The 21,537-nt window shown below is 40.9% G+C and overlaps 1 protein-coding gene across 1 annotated transcript; it reads left to right on the top strand.

Annotated features, from left to right (window-relative positions):
• The first annotated feature begins 21 nt into the window (after positions 1-21).
• NUFIP1 (nuclear FMR1 interacting protein 1) lies at positions 22-20,995 on the top strand. Its single transcript, XM_005516781.3, has 10 exons — positions 22-535; positions 802-887; positions 1,993-2,097; positions 2,688-2,750; positions 3,088-3,164; positions 9,509-9,601; positions 13,187-13,449; positions 14,934-15,062; positions 15,949-16,190; positions 18,770-20,995. Exons 1-10 carry the CDS (start codon positions 76-78, stop codon positions 19,106-19,108), a joined length of 1,857 nt encoding a protein of 618 aa, XP_005516838.2. The 5' UTR covers positions 22-75; the 3' UTR covers positions 19,109-20,995.
• Positions 20,996-21,537: the final 542 nt, after the last annotated feature.

Genomic DNA, 21,537 nt, shown 5'->3' with positions numbered 1-21,537 from the left:
GGTTCGCCTTTCCCAGCCCGGACGTGACGCGTTCAGCGGCCGCCGCCGGAGGGCCCCACGTGGTAGTGCGAGAGCATGGCGGAGCGGGGAGTGCATCCGAGCGGCCTCTCCGGGCCCGACGTGAACTCCTTCGCCTGGTACCCGCCGCCCCCGCCGGGGCTGCCTCCGCCGGGCATCCCCCCACCCTTCTTCTTCCCGCCGCCCCCCTGGGACACGAGCTGCTGGGGTGCCCCCGTGCCCTACCCGCCGCCCTACAGCACCTACGCGTCCGCCGACACCTACTCGCGGCCCAAGAGCTACTCCCAGCCCGCCGAGTCCTACTCGCAACCCGCCGACAGCTACCCGCCCGCTGAGAGCAGCTCGGATCCCGCCCAGGGCACCCCTCCCGCCGAGAGCTATCCCCAGCCTGCCGAGAGCTACCCGCCGGCTCCGGGCTACCCGCAGCCCGAGAGCTTCCTTCCCCCTCACAGCTACGCCTCGCCTGCCGGCTGGTTCCCGCCCGCCTACGGAGCGCGACCGCAGGGCCCGCACGCTGGTGAGGAGCAGGGTCGGGGGAAAGCCGTCTCTTGGGCCCGTGGGCTCCTTCCCATTCCACACAGGCAGGGGCCTCGGGGCTGTCCTGAACCCTTGGGGCTGCAGGACTCTCCTCCAAGCATGTTGGACATGCAGCCCTCTCTTATCTCTTCCCTAGATCCCTCACTGTTGCCCACCGAGGTTTGTGTGTGTGTGTGTGTGTGTGTTGTGTGTGTTTTACCAGCTGTATCTGTGAATGGCTCATCTTTTTTTTTCTCTGTTCTGAAGGTGGAAATGGTGATTTCTCCCAGAAATGGCAAAGCAAGCAAGTGCCTGCATTTAATAAACACTGTCCAGAAGGAAAAAAGCCAAAGGTATGGAGTGGGGTCCCCAGTGCAAGAGGGACATATAAGTGTTGGAGTGGGTTCAGGGAAAGGCCACGGAAATGATTGGGGTGGGCACTTCTCCTGTGAAGGCTGAGAGAGCTGGGGTTGTTCAGCCTGGAGAAGAGAAGGGTTCAGGTAGAGCCCTGCAACACCCGTGCAGTACTTTCAGGGAACTTAGGAAAAAGACAGGGACAGACTTTATAGTATGGCCTGTAGTGATGGAACAAGGAGTAATGCATTGTTTTAGACTGAATCATAGTAGATTTAGATTGGACATAAGGAAGGCTTCTTTTACTCTGAAGGGAACGAGATAGTGGCACAGATTGCCCAGAGAAGCTGTGAATGGCTCGTCCCTGGAAGTGTTGAAAGCCAGATTGATTGGGGCTTTGAGCAGCCTGACCTAGTCATGGATTGTCCCTGCCTGTGATGGGGTGGGTTGGAACCAGCCGACCTTGGAAGGTCTCCCCACCCAAACCATTCTGTGACGGTGTCAGTCTTATGGGACTTGGTCCAAGGCACTATAGGGATCCCATTCTCCTGTCTAACATGCTTGTCTTTAGAAGAGAGCAAACACGAGAGTCTGTAACTCTTGAAAGATCCATGACAACCAAATTCTTACACAGGTGTATGTGACCTTATTGTGGCGATGCTGAACTGCCTAAATTAATGCTCTGTTATGTGACCAGACAGCCAGATGACACTGATGTGTCTAGTGGGAGAAGGCAGGGTCTGTGCTGCCCTCTGAACTTGTACATGTTGTGGGAGAACAGTCATGGTCTGTCTTGGTAGGGAAGAGACGTGGGGCTTTAGCCTAAAGCTCAGAGCCCTTGGGAAGTCCATGCCAGCAGACTGGTGTGTTTGCAGAAGCAATAGTTGATTGAAAGGTGATAGTGGGAAGAGCTGAGTGCAGGACTCTTTGTTTAGAAGATAAGTAATTTGAACTTTCATGTTGTTAGCTTATCTTTGAAACTTTTGAAACATATAACTGCTTTATTAACAAAAAATACTAATAGTGTTTCATGACTAAGTACAGGAACATCTTGGAACTGCAATCCTGACATTATTTCTTCTTTTTTTTTTTTCTTTTTTTCAGACCAAAAAGAAAAAAGAACCAGTTTTCTCTCATTACTGTGATACCTGTGACCGTGGCTATAAAAACCAGGAGAAGTATGATGAGCACATTTCACAGCATAAACAGGTTAATGAGTTTGGCTTTTTTTCACACTTTTTTCCTTTGTGCCTGACAAGCAGTTAGTTGTAGTCACTATTTGATCAGAAGACATAGGAAAGAGATTCCAGAGTATATCAGGTGTTAGTGGATACTGTATGTAGGAAAGGCTTCAGTTGTATTTTTTGTTTTATTACTGAAGCCTTTTAAATTGTTTTCCTTGTAAAGTATTACTAAGTCAGAGGAATTAATTCATTGACACCACTATAGTATGTACAGTTTTTGTGTGGAAACACTTAAAAAATTTCCTTTGTTGAAGATTTCCAAAATTTGCAAGTACTAAGTTGAAGAGTGATGCAAATTTTTATCTTAGGTAAACTTCACTTTCTCTTCAGTTATCACATACATTGCATACACTGGTTATTCTAAAAACCAGATGAAATTTAAAAGTACATTATCCTGCTTGCTGTTTTTACAATCACCTTTGTTAGCAAATTGGGTAGCTTACACAGCCTGTGCCACAAACTGTGCAGGCACTGAGTTTATTTGAATTGTGCTCAAAAGCTTGTTTGCACATTGTGTAAACTGGTATGTTGAAAGTTCACCCTCTTGTCTTGCAGTGCTCAGAAGAAGGTTGCAATTTCAGTGCACATGAGAAGATCATTCAGATACACTGGAAGAATGTAGGTAATCCCCTGGGTCCAAAATCGGAGTCTGTGCCATCTTTGCTATAGCCCCTTTTCTCATTCTTCAGTGGTTTCCTTTTATGCATCTGTAAAGAAAATATATCACCTCTGAGGAGAATCTGTTTCAAGACAATGTTGTAGATGAAAATACATTAAATATTATGCGGGTTTCTTAATGGATCCATTTTATCATCTCCATGTACAGTCTCGTCAGTTTTGGAGATGAAAACAGTGTGATACCAACCACTGTAGTTGATGTAATGATGTTTTCTTTTTTAACTTGTGGGTTTTTTTCCTTCCTCTTTTAAACACCTGTGAAATACTTTTTCCTTAGGCACATGCACCTCATGCTAAAAGAATAAAATTAGATAGTCCAGAAGAGATTGCTAGATGGAGAGAAGAAAGAAAAAGGTAAGACTTGTAGCAGATGGATTTATTTTACTGTATTTTCCCTGTTGGGAGCATTAGATGGTATTAGCTGAAGGGCAGAAGCAGCACATAACTTGTATTTTCTGCTGTTCCATTGACCCTGCAAAACTTGCAGCAGTGATCTGTGTCAGAATGCCTGAGGCAGAAGAATTTGAGCTGCAGAGACTATAATAATTTATAATACCAAGCAAGGTATCAGCTGAGAAAAGGAAACAGCTTTCCCAGATGCTTGATGTGGTACCCTAAGTTAGGTGAATGTCTCATTCTTTTTAGCCTGGTCACTGATCACATTTTAGGTCAGAAATGTTTGTGTGGTGGTTTTTAATAGCTTAAAAATCTGGAACTATTGTACTGACTATAATTGTAATACTGTGTGCTGATCTCACCAGCTTAAGTTGTCCCAGTAGACCACACCAGGGAGTTTTCCTAATTTTTTAAGGGCTTTCCAGGTTGCTTGATGCTTTTCTAGTGAAAGAGAACAGAAACCATGAATGATAAGTTCTCAGGTAGTCTAACTTACATTGTATGCAGGGTGCAAGGTAAAATTCTCCTATAAGCAGTATTTCTCACTATTTCTTACCCTGTGATGTAACAGGGTATAACTTTTCTTTGTTTACTGGGATTGAAGTATTTATGTTCCAGATTTACTTTTTTCCTTCAGAGAAAAAAGTAAATTCAACAGGTTAAAATCTATGGTTTCCCAGCAGGAGAAAGATTCTGCAGGCTTTCCTCAATTCTCTTAATAATTTAGAACATGGTCTTGCAAGTGACCAGTGCATGAGTTTTGTTTCCATGAGCAAGAGTGCTACATGCAGAATGCGAAGTGATATAAATGTAATTTTGAGATCAGTGGTGATGCACTAGGGCAGTGTACTAGTCACATGTGGGTTTTTTAGTGAAATAAACTCAGTGGTCTGATGGAATCTTACTGATGTATCCACCTTGCATCCATGTCAGAAGGCAGTGTTAATGCATTCCTGCTTTGAACTTCACTTCACTTAATACTTCTTTACACTGTTTTTGTTGAAAAAGAGAAATGAATGGAATTGATTGTAAAATTTTTTAACTGACTCTCATCCATTTTTTCCTGTATGGAGAGGCAAAATTTCTCCCCATGTGAGTTCATTCTTGGAGATTTAAAATTTTTTTTGGACGTGTTTTCAGCTTTTTCTGCAAATTTCAGGAGGGCAAAGGGGAATCTTACCACTGTGTCAGCACATCACAGCAGTCAAGTATCGTACCTGCTGTTCACTTTTTACAAATGGAAATAATCCATAGGTTCTTAAAAAAAAAAAAAGCAGCTTTATTTGATACAGAAACAAGAGATTATTTTCTCCCATTTTTAAAATGCCATCATTAACCAGATAAAAATTGGTTGTGATCAGTGCAAGAGTTTGGAGTTAGATTAGGCAAGTTTTGGTGCTAGATTAGTTTTCATTCCAAGGTTTCTTTTTATTCAAAAGATGCTTGAGGGCTTGGTTTTTATTTGTTTTCAGTCTACATATTGCTGTTGTGGTTTTTTGGTGACCTAATTTTCTAATGGTAGCTCCAAGGAAGAAGATCCATGCTCATATGCAGTCTCTGAGAGTGTTTTTGCTACTAATTTTCAACTTTTCGTACACTTCTCTGTTTTGGGAGGTGTTCGGGAGAGTTCCTGTCTAGGAGTTGATGCTGAGGTTTAAGTGTTGAAATGATGTTTAAGGTGTATATGTCAGTATGTGCTCTACTAGAACATTAGAGAAGTGGGAATATAACGTAAAATTATGGATAAGATATTGTTTGTCTGGGGAGTGGGTGCTGCAAATCACAGCAGCCTTTATCTAGACTTAGTTGTAAGGGTGATGCTCTGCCTGAGATGGTTTTTCTGAGCTTCTGAAGGGTCTCATGTTGCTTTTACAGATTAATGTAATTTGTCTGTGATTCAGCATTGCTGAAAGCCTTTGCTTGCTGCACCACAGTAAAATCAAAGGAAATAAAGTCGAGTGGTCACAGCCACCAGCCAGAAAAGGCTGAATGGGTTTAGGACTGCCTGAGCCAAGGCCACTAGATGGAGTAGTGCCTTATCTCTACTTCAGGCCTTTTGTGGGCATCGTGTTTAGCCGTGATGGATGGGTGTAGAATGACTACCTGGGTGGCTTTTGTTACTCTTTGTACAGCAAGGAAGCTCTATGAGCGTCCTTCTTTTTTTAATTAAAACGAAAAAAAAAGGGGGTGAGAGGCAGGCAGAGAGAGAAATCCAGCTGGAACTTTTGTACAGCATTAATTGGGTCACCAGCAAAGCATCAGTTTAGTACTGAAGGTTTGTTGTTGACTCACAGTAAACATTGCATTGTATGGGAAAAAGGGACACCAGAGGGAGTCTGAGCTATTAAGCAGTTTTGGTTTATGGTAACAGGAAGAAACCTTTTTCTTTCCAGCAGCTCCAATCAGAGCTAAGAATGAATCTTTTTAGGTCATTAATAGTTTGTTTCTAATTAGGTTGCAGTGATTTAATACGTGTGTTTCCATGCTGCATCCTGTCTTGCTTGTTCTTTCAGCCGTTATAAATAATTACTTGCAGAGTTGAGATTTTTCTTTTTAATTAGCTGCTGTGTTGCTCAATTGTGTATCCTGCTTAAAATCTTCAAGAAAGGGCTTGTGTTTAAAGTGTAGCCTTACTCTCATAGAGGAAAGAGGAGGGGGAGGAGAGCTGGTAAGGACTATCTCTGGATGAAGCATGCTGGGTCAGAATGCTGTTTTCCTGTTGAACCTGCTGAGCCAAGAAATCTAATTAAGTGAAGAGCAATAGAGATGAAGTTCCATGGGATCTCAGGGTTTCCCTGTGTTTTTCAGACAGATGGTTGTGAAGTCTGACATCAACTTTTCTTGTTTTGATTTGTCCTGTCCCTTCCAAGTGTTGAGAAATGTGCTGTCTTCAGCATATTTTTTCTCTTACATGAGCTTAAAGAGAATTATCTGCAATGCATTTCCTTGATGTGTCAGAATGAGGTATTGCTGTCTTCCCTACTCCACAACTGAGATCTGGGTCCTGCCAGCCCATCTGTTTTTCACCATTTCTTGAGCAATGGTTATTAGTAAGAATGTGGCAAGACTGTTTTAGTGTTAAAACCTACTTTTGCTTAGCTCCTAATATAACATTGCGGGATTTTCTTGAGCTTGTGTGTTGCTTGTAAATTCTCCCCTTTCTGCCCTGTTTTCTTTAATCTCGTGGCATTGGTTTGTTCAGATAGGAATTGTATGTTGTAATTCCTTGCAGTACATCTCACAGGCTGAGCATGTGCTTAGTGCTTGAAGTCCAGTACTGTTAACCACACCACTTTTAATTAATTTGTGGTTTTCTAGTTGCATAATGATAATCCTAGAGTAGTTTGGAATCCTTGCTTTCATAGTAGTGAAGTATGTAATATGGAAAATAATTTCTTATAACTTGGTAAAAGTAGAGAAGACAAAGCAAAGTAGAAGGGATGTATTGGTAGATTAAGGTAAACATAGATACAATAAAGTTTACTCTGATCTGCTGGGATAGATTAGCAATAAAACTGCCTCAGCTAACATATGGTTAAATCAGATGTGGGAAAGTTAAGCCAAGATTTTATCAGCTCTATTGGGTCATTTTTGTTCCCTTTGGGCTATCCATGTCTCCTTTGCTGTTGGCTGTGCATATGCAATTAAGACCAGCTCAAGAAATTATTGAGGCATTTTGCTCACTGTGCTATTCCTATTAAAATGATGAACTTGTATAGCTCTTGACTCAGGAATTCGTTGTGTAAACTGCCATAGAAACAGGTCTCCTTTCTGCTGGATGTTGGCAAAGCTCTGTTTCTTCGCTGCTCACTAAGAGCTGCTTTACTCCAATGTTTATGAGAGCAAGATAAAGTATGCTGGCCTATAAAAAAATGCATGGCTCTGGCTAGTGTGCTCATTTATTGTAAAAAAAATCTATTCACTAAGACACACGTGTTATTGATTATGCTCAGTGTCACTGTTCTCTGTCTCTAGAAGCTTTAGGGTATCCTTTACCTGCATGTCTCCCTTTGCTGGGATATATTTAATATATTCATCTTAGCCTGAAAAGCAGTTTTCTGATATTATCAATTTATTTTGAAAAACTTTGGACCGTAGAAGTGTGTACAGTTGGGAGCTGCAGCTGCTATGAAAGAGGGCTGCCTTCTCAGGCTGTACTAGCTTAATGGAGTTTAACTCTTCCTTTTACAATAAGTTGCTTAGGTTTATAAAGCCCTGTGGGGACTGATGAAGCTGTTTGTATTCAAGCTCTGACAAGTTGTTTGCAAGGCATAAGTGCTGGGGTACTTCTACTTCAGTGGTGTTTGTAGGTAACATTTTAGAAACATCATTTTTGTAGGAGAGGAGGAGGGCTTGCCATCTTAGAAGGGTGCAAATCCAAGTCAGCTCTTGGGATTTAAGCATATGGCCTTTTATGTAGAGAGACTCAGTCAGTAAAGGCAGTGAGTAAAATGCCATTTAACATTTGAGAAGAGTTGGAGAAAATAAACACAGCCACTATAGATACCTTCAGATGTGCTTCTGCAGGCATACTGGGACTTGTGACTTGAGCTCTCGCCAGCTGTCAGTTACTGCCTGTGTCAGCTGGAAGGGTGGTTTAGGAGAAATCAGTCTTGGCAGTAAATGGAACTGAAAGTGTTGGTCCAGTCCATTATGGTGGCTCGTGGAGGGAGTGGTAACTCACAGGAATGAAAGTGGGAGGCATTCATGTCTCAAATCGTGTTGTGAGAGCATGTCTGAATATGTCCTTCATCAGCGTAAGTGCTGGAGCATTTGAAGACTCCTTTGCTCTTGTATTTAGGGTCTTCCCTTGTATTTAAAACACCCACCCCGCCCCACAATCTCTACAACAAGCTTGGGGATTTTTTGAGCATAACTACTTGTTTTATAGCTTGCTGTCCTCCTGGGAGCCTTTGTGTTTGAAGGAAAGCACCTTCTCCTAAAACTGTGGAGCACAGGTGTCTTTGTCAATGCAAAGCTTTTGAGATTAAAGAGTTCATTGCACATTTGCTGTGTGCTGGGAGTGTTGTAACATGGATGAACAAATCTAGCTAACAGGGAAGAACAGAGGTAAAACATGGTATCCCTGTGCTCACTTGAGCTGTATGGCAGATTTCTGGGAGAAACCCAAAGAAAATAGATGTTGACAGCTCATGTTCAAATCCTCTTAAAGAAGACAAGTTCTGTAGTTTGTTTAGGTTTGTCTTGTAGAAAATGCTGCTCTTTTTCCCTTGGTATGTGGTTGAAGCTGTCTTGAATCAATGTGACACTTAGCATTCATGCTGTAATATGGCGGAAATGCATGTGATAAGATTAAATATTTAAAGAAAGATGTGTCTTTTTTGATAGCTATTTTTAGTGAGAAGCTGTTCTACGTTTCTCTTTACTCCATTTTAATAGACATCAAATATTTATACTCTGTGTTTCTATCCAGAAGTAGGGGGAGCATGTGCATGTGTTTCTCATTTACCACCTTTATCTCAAAGCACTGGCATTTAGCTAACTAATGTTTGCAGAGCAAGTAGTGAGCCATTTTTTGGCTTTGGTGGTAAAAAGCCTGCTGCCCAGGCTCTGTGTGTTAGAACCAGCAAGGCATTTGTCTGGAGGGAAGGACATTAGGGGAGGTGGGCAATGGAAGAGATGGGATGGTTTGGGAGATGGTTGTAACAGTAGATTTCTTTTCATCTGCATGATTTGGCAATTTTTCTTGAACCTGGAATAAAAAAGGGGCAGTAATTCCAGTGAACTTGAGGTCAGTGTGCAAACACAATGCTGATTATTGCTCAAGAAGAAACTTGTGTGCTTTTCCCTGTCACATTAAAGGAATCTTGTGCACCCAGAAGCTGTTCATATAACCTTTTTTTTTTTAAGTTTACAAGAGCTCAGCAGTTAGTTTACTGAAGGCATGTCATTCAAACAATCCTGTTGAAGCTCCATAGAAATCAAATAGGAGGACTAAATCATGCTGTTATGTGTTGGGTCAAAGAGAGGATCCATGACTATAACCAAATTGTTTGTCTGTACCTTGCTTGATGGTTTGGTAAATCTAAGAATGTTAATGTGATAGATTTTTTGAAAATTTTTTATTGTTTTGTTCATTGCATCTGGATACGTAACTATAAATGCACTCAGGTTTCTTTTCCACACTAATGCCTTTTTAAGAAAGAAGCAGTCTGTTAAACTTCCTTGAAAAGTTTTAAAAATCTGCAATGTTTATAGAGGAAGCTGGTTTGGTAAAGGGAGGATTGAGAAACTACAGTGTAGCCTTTAGGAGCCAGTGAAACTATTTTTTTTTCTTCTAGAAATTTTCCTACGTTGGCAAACATTGAAAGGAAGAAGGAAATGCAGATGCAGAAGGAGGAAAGGGGAGAAGTGCTGACTACCCAGCAATTTGGGTAAGTGCTTTGAACCAAGCTTGTTGCTTTCCTCTTGCTGAGTTCAAAAGTGTGCTCTCCTACTGTGGTCTCCCAGTACTTACTGCTTCCACTGCATACAGCATCTGGCTGCCCTTTAGGAGAGGACAGGCCATTTGACAAACTGCTGATGTAATATTCTTTTGTTTGCTTCATAGTGCTCCAAAGCCCACTTCACTTAAATGAAACAATAACTACATTAAAAATCTGGTATTCTGGCTTGTTTGAGAAATCCACTTTCTAGTGGCCACTCATTAGATCATCATAACCTTGGTCTCTGAAAAATTAGTAAGGGGCAAAAGTCATGTAACATAATGATTCCACACGGTTTAAACCTTTATTGCCTGAAAATGGCCAGCAGAGATTTTTTTCTTACTCTTTCTCCTTTCTGATGATAAATCAGTAGTCAAGTGAAGAAGGGAAAATGATAAAGATGATGGAGGGTAGAAAAAAGAAGCAGCACTACTGAAGCTATAATGACAACTCTATGAAAATAAAGTTAAACCTATCTGCTACCATTGTTCTGAGCTAGTACTTACTTGTCTTGGATTTTTTTGTCTGTTCTCTGCCTTATAAATTATTTTCCAGCATGGTTTTGTTCTCTCTCAGTTTCATTGTTAGGTGGAACCAGCTAACTTTATTAGCTCTGCTTTAGGGCCTGTAGGAAGATTATTTTTTTTTAAAAAAAAAAAAGTTATAATGAGCCACAATCCTAAAATATCATTTGTTTAAACTAGAGTGACTGAGCTGGAAGGCAGGAGCAGACTCAGTCCTAAGGAGCTCTTGGTAAATGCCATTTTCTGCTGCATGGAAGTGAAGCTGGGGTTTGCCTAGCTTTTTGTATAGGGGATGACAGCAAACAAAACAAAACTTGTGCCATGGTAAAATGGTAGAGCTAGTGGAGAAAAAGAAAATAAGTTACTGTAATTTATTAAATGTGGACAGTACAGATTACCTTGTTGCAGCATGTGCTTCAGAATATCCGGCACTTACCTGCCCCCACCCAGCCAGTTGCCTTTCCTGACGGAAAGGTTTATAGAGGACTGAAGTAAAACTTCCTTCAAAGGATATAAAGTTGCAGGAGTGCTTTGCCCCCGAGAAACCAAACTTGGGCATTGAAACTACAGCAGCAAACATATCTGATACTATGTTTGGAGATTCTTAGGAGCAAAGGTGGATTTTCTTTGTCACAGTAACAAACTGTTTAATGTCTACACATTTTATTTGCTGACTTCTGTGGCCCTGAGTCAGATGAATCAAGTAGTCTTGAATGTCCATCAGCAATTCCATGCTGTTACATTTGTTAGTAACTTAATATCTGGAAAACTGTTCGGGGGAAGAAAAAAAGCCCTCAAAATTGCAGGCTGATTCTAGAAATGTCTTATTTTTTTCCCTCCCCTGAGTTAGTAGCACTCTAGACTTGGTGATCTGTCCATAAGCTGTCATTTCTGCTATGTATGTCAGCAGTAAAGATTCTGGAATTGGTGCTTATCTGGCAAATTTACTAATGTGTGAGGAAAAAATAGAATACAGCTTGTTCCCTGCAAGCTGTACTATTCAAGCAAATAGCTAAGTAATATTTAGAAAGGATTAGATGCTTAACACTTCCATGGTGCTTTCCATTTGTGGTTCTCTGAAGTGCTTTGCAGCTCTTAAGTCTCAACATCCCTGCGTGTGAGATCAGAGGTGCAGAAGGACCTCTTTGGAAGCCTGTTTGCTCACAACACCTGAGTAATAGTGCACAGCTATCCTTGACCTCTGAATGGAGAGTGAAGAGCAGGGTCTTTTCCATGAGGGAATGGCAGAAGGCAGGTGCCAGGCTGAGTTTGTTGGGACATGTTTTTGACCATGAGGTTTATTTCTGGATGTTTGACGCCCCAGGGAATTTAGAGAGTTTTTAACCCTTGGTTGTTTAACACTTCTGGGTTGTACAACATGCTGAATTTAGATCCTGGTTGTATAAATTCAGAAATGCAGTTTTCTCTCTTGTTGGAGTTGAGTCGTAGGAGATAATATTAGCCTTCTTTTGTGGGTGAGAGACTGATGCACAGGAAGGCAGTGGCTTGCCACTTGTGCCACAGGAACACTGTGGTGGGTGATGCCATCAGGCATGAGCAATCAGTGTTGGGCACTGTTAGCGAAATGACTGGAGAATGACATTAAATAGGTTTTGTTGTGATATAAAGTCATTTTGAGTGCTATGACAGGCCTTGTTCTCTTCTCAAGAAGGACTTGATAAGGCCAGAAAAGGATGGAAGAGAGGAATGCTGATAATGGGAACAAATCTGAACAGGCAAAGTAGTGGGCGGCTTGAAAGGGCTGTGTGATGGAGGCCTAGAAAAATTGCATAGGTGGAAGAGGTGAATAAATTGTGATTATACACTGTTTCTCTTAACTCAGGAGGGATGGGGTGCTAAATTACTTGTTTAGACCTCAGAATGAAGACAAAAAGAAGTCCTTTGTCACAAAATAGTAACACTTCGCTGTAAGATTTTAGGGATGCCAGACACAAGCACAGCATCCCGCATCATGAGGCATGTGGTGGACATGGGATAATAGGACCTCAGCCGTGCTGTAGGTGAGACTGAGGCAGGGAGAGCTGATCAGAATCAACCATGGGACTTATTCAGGACAGGAGATCTTGTGTAGTAATTGCTGTTGTAATGTACTGATGATTAGTTACAGTCTTGTTTAGCTGAATTAAGTTTCTATTGCTTGGAAATAAATATTTTCAGGAAGCTTCAGTTGTCCCTTCTGTATTCGCTTTTCTCTCTTGGTCACATTTATTTTTTATCTACAGAATTCGACCAGAATTTGTTAACTTTCCAGGTATCTTCCTATCAACATGTATTTATAGGATAATCAGGAAGATAATGGAGCCATGAAGGATAAGTGGAACCAGCATGCTGTGCTCTTCCTGTATTTCAGGACTTGTTATTTTGTTTCAGGTTTTAAAAAATGCATTATCCTGATGGACATTTCTTTTATTCCTTTTCCTTGGAATAGAAAAGTTGAATGGCATGTTAGTTGGAGGCGGGAGTAGGTAGTCATTGCAGCTGATGGTGTCAGATGGCTGAATGGATTTGGTGCAGCAAGATGATTGTCAGAGCTGTAACTAGAAAAAAGAGACTTCAGCAGTGAAAGAATGTTTATAGTAGATGCTTTCCATTAAACTTCTTGTTGCCACTGTTCTGAATGACTTTAATGCTTAAGTGAAGCTAGTATTTGTTGACCGTGTTATCTGAAATGAAAACGTCATGTCCTCATGTTGCAGGTTATCGAGGAACTTTCTTAGCCCATATACACTTGGCCTTGTTGAAAACTAAAAACTAAAAGTCACAAACTTCAAACTGTTTGTTCAGGTTCCAGTTTTGTCCCATTGCCCTGCCTGAGATGAGGTGTGACTGATTTTGCGGTCTGTCACCTCGTGTTAGCCGAGCTGGTGTAAGTCCTGGCATCGTTCTGTATTGCTGAACCTTAAACAAGGACCTCAGTCATTTGGTTACATCAGTTGTTTTTATTCTCATAGCTTATCATCTGTATGAGCTTTCTGTTTCTATTTGTCAGCAAAATGAAGGGGATGTGGAAACCTCCAGAAAATGGAGAGGCCCGTGGGCATCAAGGAAGACACAAGAGAAGACGATGGCGCCCATTCTGGAAGAAATTTAGGAAAAATGGCAGCGATTATCATGAACATGCAACTCAAAATGAAGCCAATGGACCAGAAAACAGCACGTGTGAAAAGGAACATGAAAAGCAAAATGCTTTGGCAGGCCAAGCATATGAGAAAGATGTGGACCCTCTTGGTCTTCTGGCAAACAGTGATGTTGGTAAGATGAAGGAGCTTGAAAAGGTTTTATTTTAAATAGTTGTTTTAAGTTCAGGTGCGGAGACTTTGTGCTTGCTAGTCACCGTTTTGTAAGTCTGACATGAAATTTGTTCTTACATGTTCTGATGTAAATATTGTACAGTAGTCTAAAGGCCATGCAGCACCAACTTAGGTTGCTGAATTAACATCTGAGATAAGAAAATATAAAACTAGAAGAAGAATTAAGTACTTCAACAGCCAAATTATTCTCAAAGACTGTTAAATATTCCTTTGTGGTTTTGAAAATGACAATATTTAGAAAGTGAAAACAAATGGATTTCCTTGTATGAGTTAAGTGAATTACTTAAAATGTCAGTATTTTACTTTTAATTCTATTCTTTGCTGTATTATTACTCTTGATATTCTCCATATGTGTGTGTTCTCTGAAGTATTGCTGCTTAGTTTTTTGGATTTGGTTTTTTGTTGCGTTTTTTTTGTGAGCATGTCTTATTTCCTTGTGCTGGCAGCAATATAAATTCTCCAGATCTAACTATTTATAATATAGTCAGCAGTGATGCAGTACTCCTAGAATATGGCATGTAAGCTGACTTGTACTCTGGCTATTTTTAGCAACAAGGGTAGACATTCCCTGGAAAGATGTCTGATGCTGAATTTTTCCTCTTGAAAACATAATCTTTAATTAGTGAGAACAAGAACTCAGCATCCCTATGCAATTTGTTTATTCCATTAATCTTTGTGTGTTGGGAAACTTAAGTATGCTTAAATATATCTGTATTTCCCTGCAGCATCTGTGTTTTACTTAATGATAAAAGGTCTAATTATGCCAAAGTACAGCTAGTGACTTCTGTTATAGTAGGTAGAGAAGGAATGTAGTACTTGCTTATTACACATTATTAAAGCTAGTTGCAACCTTTTATACAATTGAGAAACATAGCCAAAACAAATAATAACAAACACAATATAAATAAATAGAATTAAAAAAAAAACCAAACCAAGCAACCAAACAGAACAGCCCAAATACATTATATTACTGGATAGGTACATATTTTTGGTTCTCCTCATTTTTTTTTTTTTTTTAATTCCCCCTGATTGGCTTCTAAATCCTTTTCCTCCATCTCAGAACTAAATTCAGCAAGACTTCAAAACATACTATGAAATCCTCTCTTTCTTTTTACCTACACTTGATAACAAAACCTACAATTATATTTGGTATGCAGAGAAGGAAGCAGAAAGCTCAAGCTTGTGTTCAGGAAACTTTTTGTTTCAGTAACTTTGCTGGCAGGACTGTAAACCATTGAGGTACCAGTTTACTACCACCTATCTGTAGAGAGTAGACAAGTGTGGGGGGTTTTCTATCAGTCCGCAGCATTAAGCAGTGGTGCCCAACATCAGGTGTGTGTGGTGCTGAGACAGGGATTTAGCAGCAAGGCTGGCTGTTGGCAGCATTGTTGGGAAAAATCCCTCTTTCCTTTTCTTTCCTTGCAGAATCTGACAAGGATGAGGCAGCTGAGGAAGATGGGAGACTGGGAATGACAGTTGTCCCCCGGCAGGTGACCTCTGCCCTTACCGCGCTGTCGGTCAACTACAGCAGCTCATCTGACAGCGAGCCCAAAGGTTTGTAGGAACAACCTCTGCCCTTCTCCTCTCCCCTTCTACCCTGTGTCACACTGTGGTGGTGGGGACTGCAAGCAGGACTGTGGCTTTTTTTGCTCTCCTTTTCCGAACAGCATGTCCTGGGTTGAGAGAGGAGGCATAAAATGTCTTTGATTAGGTTGGGTGTCATCAAATTTCCCAAGCCTTTTCTCCCCAAGTTGGGGGAAAATAGGGAACCTGTTTTCAGTCTTGCTTCAAATCATGTTTGAGTAGTACCAGGAAAAAGCTGTTATTGTCCCTCTGTGAACTAATTTCCACATCCTTAAGGGCTTTTTCCATAGAAGGCTGCTGGGTGTTGAACTCTCTGTTACTTGGATTTTGTGCTACTCTGTATGCATCAGTGTGTGGGGAGGAATTGCTGCTGCTGCTGCTGCTTATTTTTGTGAATATTTACTATGCCTTACTTGCCCTGGGTGGCCTACCCAAAGTTAAGAGACCATCTAGCAGACAGTGAATTGAATTTGGGCATCCTCTGCCCTAACTGTATCATGATTTTCCCAGCAGCCAAATTTGCAGCAAGCTATAATGTGAAGCAATGTACTTCTTAACTGATAAGAAGGCAGAGGTTTGAAAATCTTGGTCAGGTCTTATTCCTTTTACTTTTCTTTTTGAGCTGTAGAATTGAAATAACTTGTTTTCTTTTCTGTGAACGTTTAGAGATTATTCTTTTATTTAAAAAGAGAACCCAACCCAAACAAAACCCTCCCTTCCTCCAAGTAAACCTTTAACATCTCTGCATCAGGTTGTGCAAGCAAGAATAATACTAACGAACTGCCAGTGCATGGGGATATGAGCTTGTTGAAGAGGCTTTTAAGTCTGAGATGAAAGTGTGTTCTTTTTCTTTAAGAAATCCCTGTCAAGACTGCAACAAAAGCTAAGAGAAACCAGGCTGTGCTCAGAAATACGCCTCAAACTACTCCTGCTCCTCAGAGTCAGAAACCAAATCAAAACCGCCCAGAATGCTCAGGTGCAACGTTAACAACGTTAAGGAGCTCGAATTCAAAAGCGCGTCCCCCCAGAAGGCCTGATAAGTGGGGCAGGAAAACATTACCTCGCCTTCCCAAGCGCCGTCCAACTCTGCTGGAAATGGTAAGAGGCTAAAATAATGCCTCCTGTGCATGAGTAGAACTATTTGTGAGTGTTTCTTCTCTTCCCTTGAGGAAATTAGAGCAGTCTTAACCCTTAGTTAGCACAGGGCTATAGTATAAGAATAGTAAAAGGGAACATTTCACTTGGAGAAGGTGAAGATGCTTTAATGGATAAATAGAAATACCCTAGCATGCATTCAGGTAATGACTGACCGGTAAGCAAGAGATAACAACTGAATCATGTGTCTGAAATGAGCTGCACAAGGAGCAAGCCCTTTGTTCCTCTTTCTTCCCTGTGGCAGTATCCAGTAGGTTTTGTTTGTGTGTAATCCCAGCAGCCATGGTCTGTTCTTTTTGCCCCCAGCTTTGCTGTTCAGCCATGTTCCTCTGCTGGAGGAGCACACAGTTCTTTTTCCACATGCAAAGAGATCTTGTTGAGAAGTGTGTTGGTGACTTGAACTACAGAGTGGTGTTGAGCTGCAACCTGTTTGCAGAAGGGTTTCTTCTCTAGGCATGTTTAGATCAATCTGAGGGACAGCACCTTGAAGAGCAGCAGGTTGTGGTGTCTCAGAAGGGTAGAAAGATGTTTGTAGGCTTGAGTCCAGGGTATTCCCAGTAGCAGTGAAAAGCAACCCATTTGGCTGCAAAGTTTGGTGTCTTTCTTTAGAAAGCTCCAACAAAACCTTGGAGCTTTTATTGTATTTATTACTCAAAAGCAGTACTACTCTTATGATTCCATAAAAAGCATAAAACTCCTCCATCAAGGGAAGACTTGCAGTGGGCAAAACACAGGAGAAAGCAGGGTGCCACTGACATCAGAGCTCTGAAATAGCACAGGAAGTTTCGGCAAGAGATACCTGATAAGGTACGTCCCAAGCTGCAGATGTGGGAGAAATCCCTCAGTAGTCTTTTTAGCACATAGTACCGTTACTGCCAAGAATTAAAGCTCCTAGTGACTGAAAAGGAAGTGTTTGTCCTTTGTGTAGCTCCCTAAGCATGCAGTTGCCTTTATCACTTGCTCTTCAAAGTTGTTGGTGATCAAAGCAGTGATGACTCTGGAAGAACGTAAGATGAAGTCCCACATGCTGAGAGAAGCTGGCAGTACATAGGAAACCCGAGTTGAAGCTTGCCAGTATAGTCCATTTTTAAAATTGCACTTTAGTGAGGTTTTTTGGCCTTTTCAAATTGCTCAGAGTTGTTTTTAAAGAATGTGTACTGTGGCTATGAATCACAGAGCAGGGCCTGAGGTTCGCAGGTAGGTTTCACTATCATTAGAAATGGCCAGTGTGTAAAAACCTTGAGTGGGAGCAAGGTGGAAATTTTACAAAATCGATCCAGAAGGTGCATTAGAACGCTAAAGAAAGGCTGTTGCATCAATGAAATGACTTTTTTTTTTAGAAAAAAAGGAAATTAGGAGAATAGCTGTAGGTATCTCTTGGCAGTCATTCAGCAGTGAGCTTGGGCACTACTGAAACATGTTTATTGTAGACATGCAAACACTGATGTGTATTTAGTCATTCTGTAGGCTGACAAAATCAAAAGCTTTTGTATCAGTGGAGAGATACCCATCCCTGTATTAAAAAACTAAATACAAAGATACAGTCTTTGATAAGGTGATTGCTGCAGCCCAACTGGGCCCTAATTTGGCCATTTGGGAATTAACCAGTTTCTCCCAGTTGAACAAAGAGAACTTGCTATGAGAAATAGCTATGCTGTCCCTTGTCTGCCCTGAAGTACATTTAGTTCAGATAGAGGGTTCCTGAAGGTTCGTTTTAGGTGTCAGCTGCTTGTAACACCTCTTAGCAACTGATCTAAGTAGAAATATTCAGACTTAAAAGTGGCCAGTTAAACCACTGTTCAAACTTGTAACAATGAAAAAAGCTTCTTGGTGACATTACAAGCCAAACATATCCAAATCTGCAGTGTGTAATACGGCTCTCCTGCAAATGATCAGGTAGTTACAGGTTGAGCCACTTAGCTCAGATTTTGTTTGTTCATGCTATGAGTTCTGCTGACACTCACAATGAAAAAGGTTCATTTAGTTCTCTGGCTGATAGGTTTCTTTTTCCTACTACCAAAGTGAATTTCAATGAGGTTAAAGTCAATGAGGAAGGCCTCCAGCACTTTGATTACTAGAATTAGGTTGGTGTATGTATTATAGCCCGAGCCAGTTACTGCTGCTTAAATCCATGGTCTGGTACTTGATGAAGGATGCCCTTTCCTTGTATTTATCTTTTACTCGTAGGGGGTTTAAATTAAAAATGCATGGGATATTAAATTGCAGATACAGTATAACTCAAAGTGTGAAAAATTATAATAGACCTGCTACCCTGATGTACTGGAATGCATGGCCTGGTATTACATACTGTTAGGGATACAGTTCATGATACGAGAACATCATTGTCTCTGGTATGGCAATCTCCAGCCCCATGTGTCCAGGACCTGTGTGAGAGAGCCAGCTGTTTAACTTGAGAGGTGTTGGAAATTACTGAGTAGATCAGTATATTGCACTATGCTTTTTTCAGCTACAGAGCAATAGAGGGAAATGTGCATCATCTTCTCTTTTTTTTTGATTTCCAGTTACTGGCCCAGGACATCCGACATGAAAGGAATGTGATTTTGCAGTGTGTTCGATACCTCATCAGAAATAACATGTTTGGACTTCATCTTAAAACAGAACCACAGGCTGAAGCAGAAACTGAACAGTCCTCTACACCTACAGCAGAGCCTTCTATGGACAAACCTGATGAATCTAATTGTTTTTGTAGCTCTGACCTTCAGTTAGAAGGAGGAGAAGAAGATGTATTATTAATAGCCCAGGGTGAGAAAGAACCTGTGGATCAGACTTCACAGATGGCTCAGTTGGCAGATGAGGACACGTGGGAAACCCCATCAATTCAGTGTGAAGGAGCTCCATAGAGAATGTCTCTTACGGACAGTGAAGCAAAAGCTTACATTTTCTATCCAACTGATACTTTTTGAAGGACATCAGTATAAAAAAGAATCATTAAAGTACATACTGAGAGCTGTTAAAACCACTTTCCTGATCTGTTCTGCCCTAGGTGGCCATTTCCTTGGAAAACATGTCAAGTAATTCCATTCCCACATGGCACAAAGGCAGCAGTGGCACAGAGTATGACCTTCCCTAGAGCAGGTGCTGATAAGAGCTTTAGAGTTCTTACCTTCTTAGGAAATGTGTGTGAGCCCATCCCCAGAGCAAAGCAGGATACATCTTCCTTATGTGAAGTCATGGTCTGGTGTGTGTGGAGTATCTTGAGCATCCAGAAATATTTCAGCGTAGTTTCAAAATGGCAATTCAGTGCACACATTATTTTACTTCAGCTATTATAAGATATATCCAATATAAATCTAATACATCCTATACAATCTAATAAATCTAATACAGTGTAAAATATGGAAGATAAAACTGACCTGGCTCAAAAAGTACTGCTTGTACCAGGAGCCTCTTCCTCCCTGAATTAAGTTGTTCATGGAGCAGAGAAATTGAAACTAGGATGCAGGTTTTATTTATTTAAAAAGATAAAAAAATAAAGATACTATTAACTGCTTGCATCAGTGCTGGGTTGCTAGTTGACCTATGGTGCCCAATATTGAGCTTTACCTGCTGTTACAGTTATTGCCTGACAAATTAACCCCTGAAGCAAGCCCTCAATATCATTATCAAAGTTTAGAAAGCTTACCAAGAGTTACTGGTTGCCTTTTGCATATAGGTTGGGAATTTATTAGTTGGCCTGGAAGAATGCCTTGGTACATTGTTAAGATGCTCCTACAGCACCCAGTGATTGGTTTTTTTTCATGGGTTTGTGCATACATCCATACTGTTACGAGCACTAAAAAATGCATCAGCCAAGGTTTAGAGACAAATTTAGTCTTTTGATTATATATATTGTGCATTTGTTTGCCAGAATGCTTCTTATCAAGGGCAGGTGTTAGTTTGTTACATTGACACTGAAAACATGCCACAAAAATAATCTGTTCTCAAAGTCTCTGCTTCAGAATCTGCTCTTTGTCTTTTAGCCATGGTTAAATGTTGCACTTGGCTCTCAGGGACTGGCTTCATTTTCTTTTTCTTTGGTAGAAGTCTGGCCTTCCATTCCACCATCTGAAATAGGGAGACTCACACAGCATTTTTTTATTGCCTAATAGCTGTATTTTCTTTCCTTTAGTTGCTTAACTTGTGCCACACATCTCATTTGTGGAGTATAGGAAACAAGAAGTAGTTGAAAATTCTATCCTGCTGCTCCACTATTTATAACTACAACTGCATATTGTGTTTGCAATGCACTGTCTAAATTTATGGAATTATATAAATACCAACACCCTTATAAAAGTCGTGTGTCTCAAGGATATATGTGCAGAATAGAAGCAGCGATCATAAACATTTATATTTCCAAGGCAGATGATTCATTCTTCCCATGATGATCTCACGAGCCATCTCAATCTCACTGACTTGCCTCTGGCTCTTACAGTTTTACTGCAATGAAAATACCAATGAAGAACACTCAGCCACGGAGATCTGGCACTCGAGCAGAACCTGGTTTCAGAGTGGAGTGGTACGAGTGCTGTTGAAAGCATAAGTAGCAGCTGCAGGAAAATAAATTGATGTCTTGAATTTGCTATTAAATTGCACTTTAAACAATCCTGTGTCCTATCAAGGTGATGGCAGAGCTTTCTTTGACTGTACCCTTTGATGTTGTGTTTAAAAAGACAGAACCTTTACCGTGAATTCTTTATACTGTTGTCATTATCACTTAAGAATATTAAACTTTTGCACAAAACCAAAAACTGTCAGAAAAAAATATTTTTAAGTCTGTTTCATATAGATAGAAAGAAGTAGGTTTCTTTATAGGCATAAACCAGAGGTTTTAACCCAAGACTTATTGCATACATGAAGAACTGCTGTTTTTCTCATAGCAAGCCATTTTTGCCAACTAATATAGCAGCCATGTGGAGGCAGACAGTGCAGTGATGTCAAACCCTGAACTGCGGTCTTGGTCCATGGTGGGAGGTCTCTGTCCCTTCCTCTCCTGCACTTTTCTTTTCCTGTTCTTCCAGACCACATACTTCAGACTTCACGTACCCTTTCCTGCTCATCAAGGATGTGCTTTCTTAGTACTTTGGATTCAGCCTTTGTATTGGAAAGGTGCCATAATGACCTTCTGGTACTGTCAAATGCCTGCAGGCTTTTCTGGTCCCTGCAGTTTATCTGCTTTGGGTTAGCAGAGGTGGGTTTTCACTCAAATAAAATACCTCTCTGTGTCTGTAAGAAGAGCCTGTTGTTTCTAGCATGCTGCTGAAGCCTGTGCCTTTAGTAAGCTTTGTGTAGC

Source organism: Pseudopodoces humilis, chromosome 2 (assembly GCF_049639895.1).
Source record: "Pseudopodoces humilis isolate 2021_Gansu_Grassland_sample_001 chromosome 2, ASM4963989v1, whole genome shotgun sequence".
Lineage (NCBI taxonomy): Eukaryota > Metazoa > Chordata > Aves > Passeriformes > Paridae > Pseudopodoces > Pseudopodoces humilis.
This window is presented reverse-complemented; position numbering and strand designations above follow the sequence as displayed.

Bases quoted from the DNA above. Each gene is read 5' to 3' on its own strand.
- NUFIP1 (XM_005516781.3), top strand. From the start codon at position 76: ATGGCGGAGCGGGGAGTGCATCCGAGCGGCCTCTCCGGGCCCGACGTG. The intron at 15,063-15,948 runs GTTTGTAGGAAC...TTTTTCTTTAAG, and splicing joins ATCTGACAGCGAGCCCAAAG to AAATCCCTGTCAAGACTGCA. The intron at 16,191-18,769 runs GTAAGAGGCTAA...TTTGATTTCCAG, and splicing joins GTCCAACTCTGCTGGAAATG to TTACTGGCCCAGGACATCCG.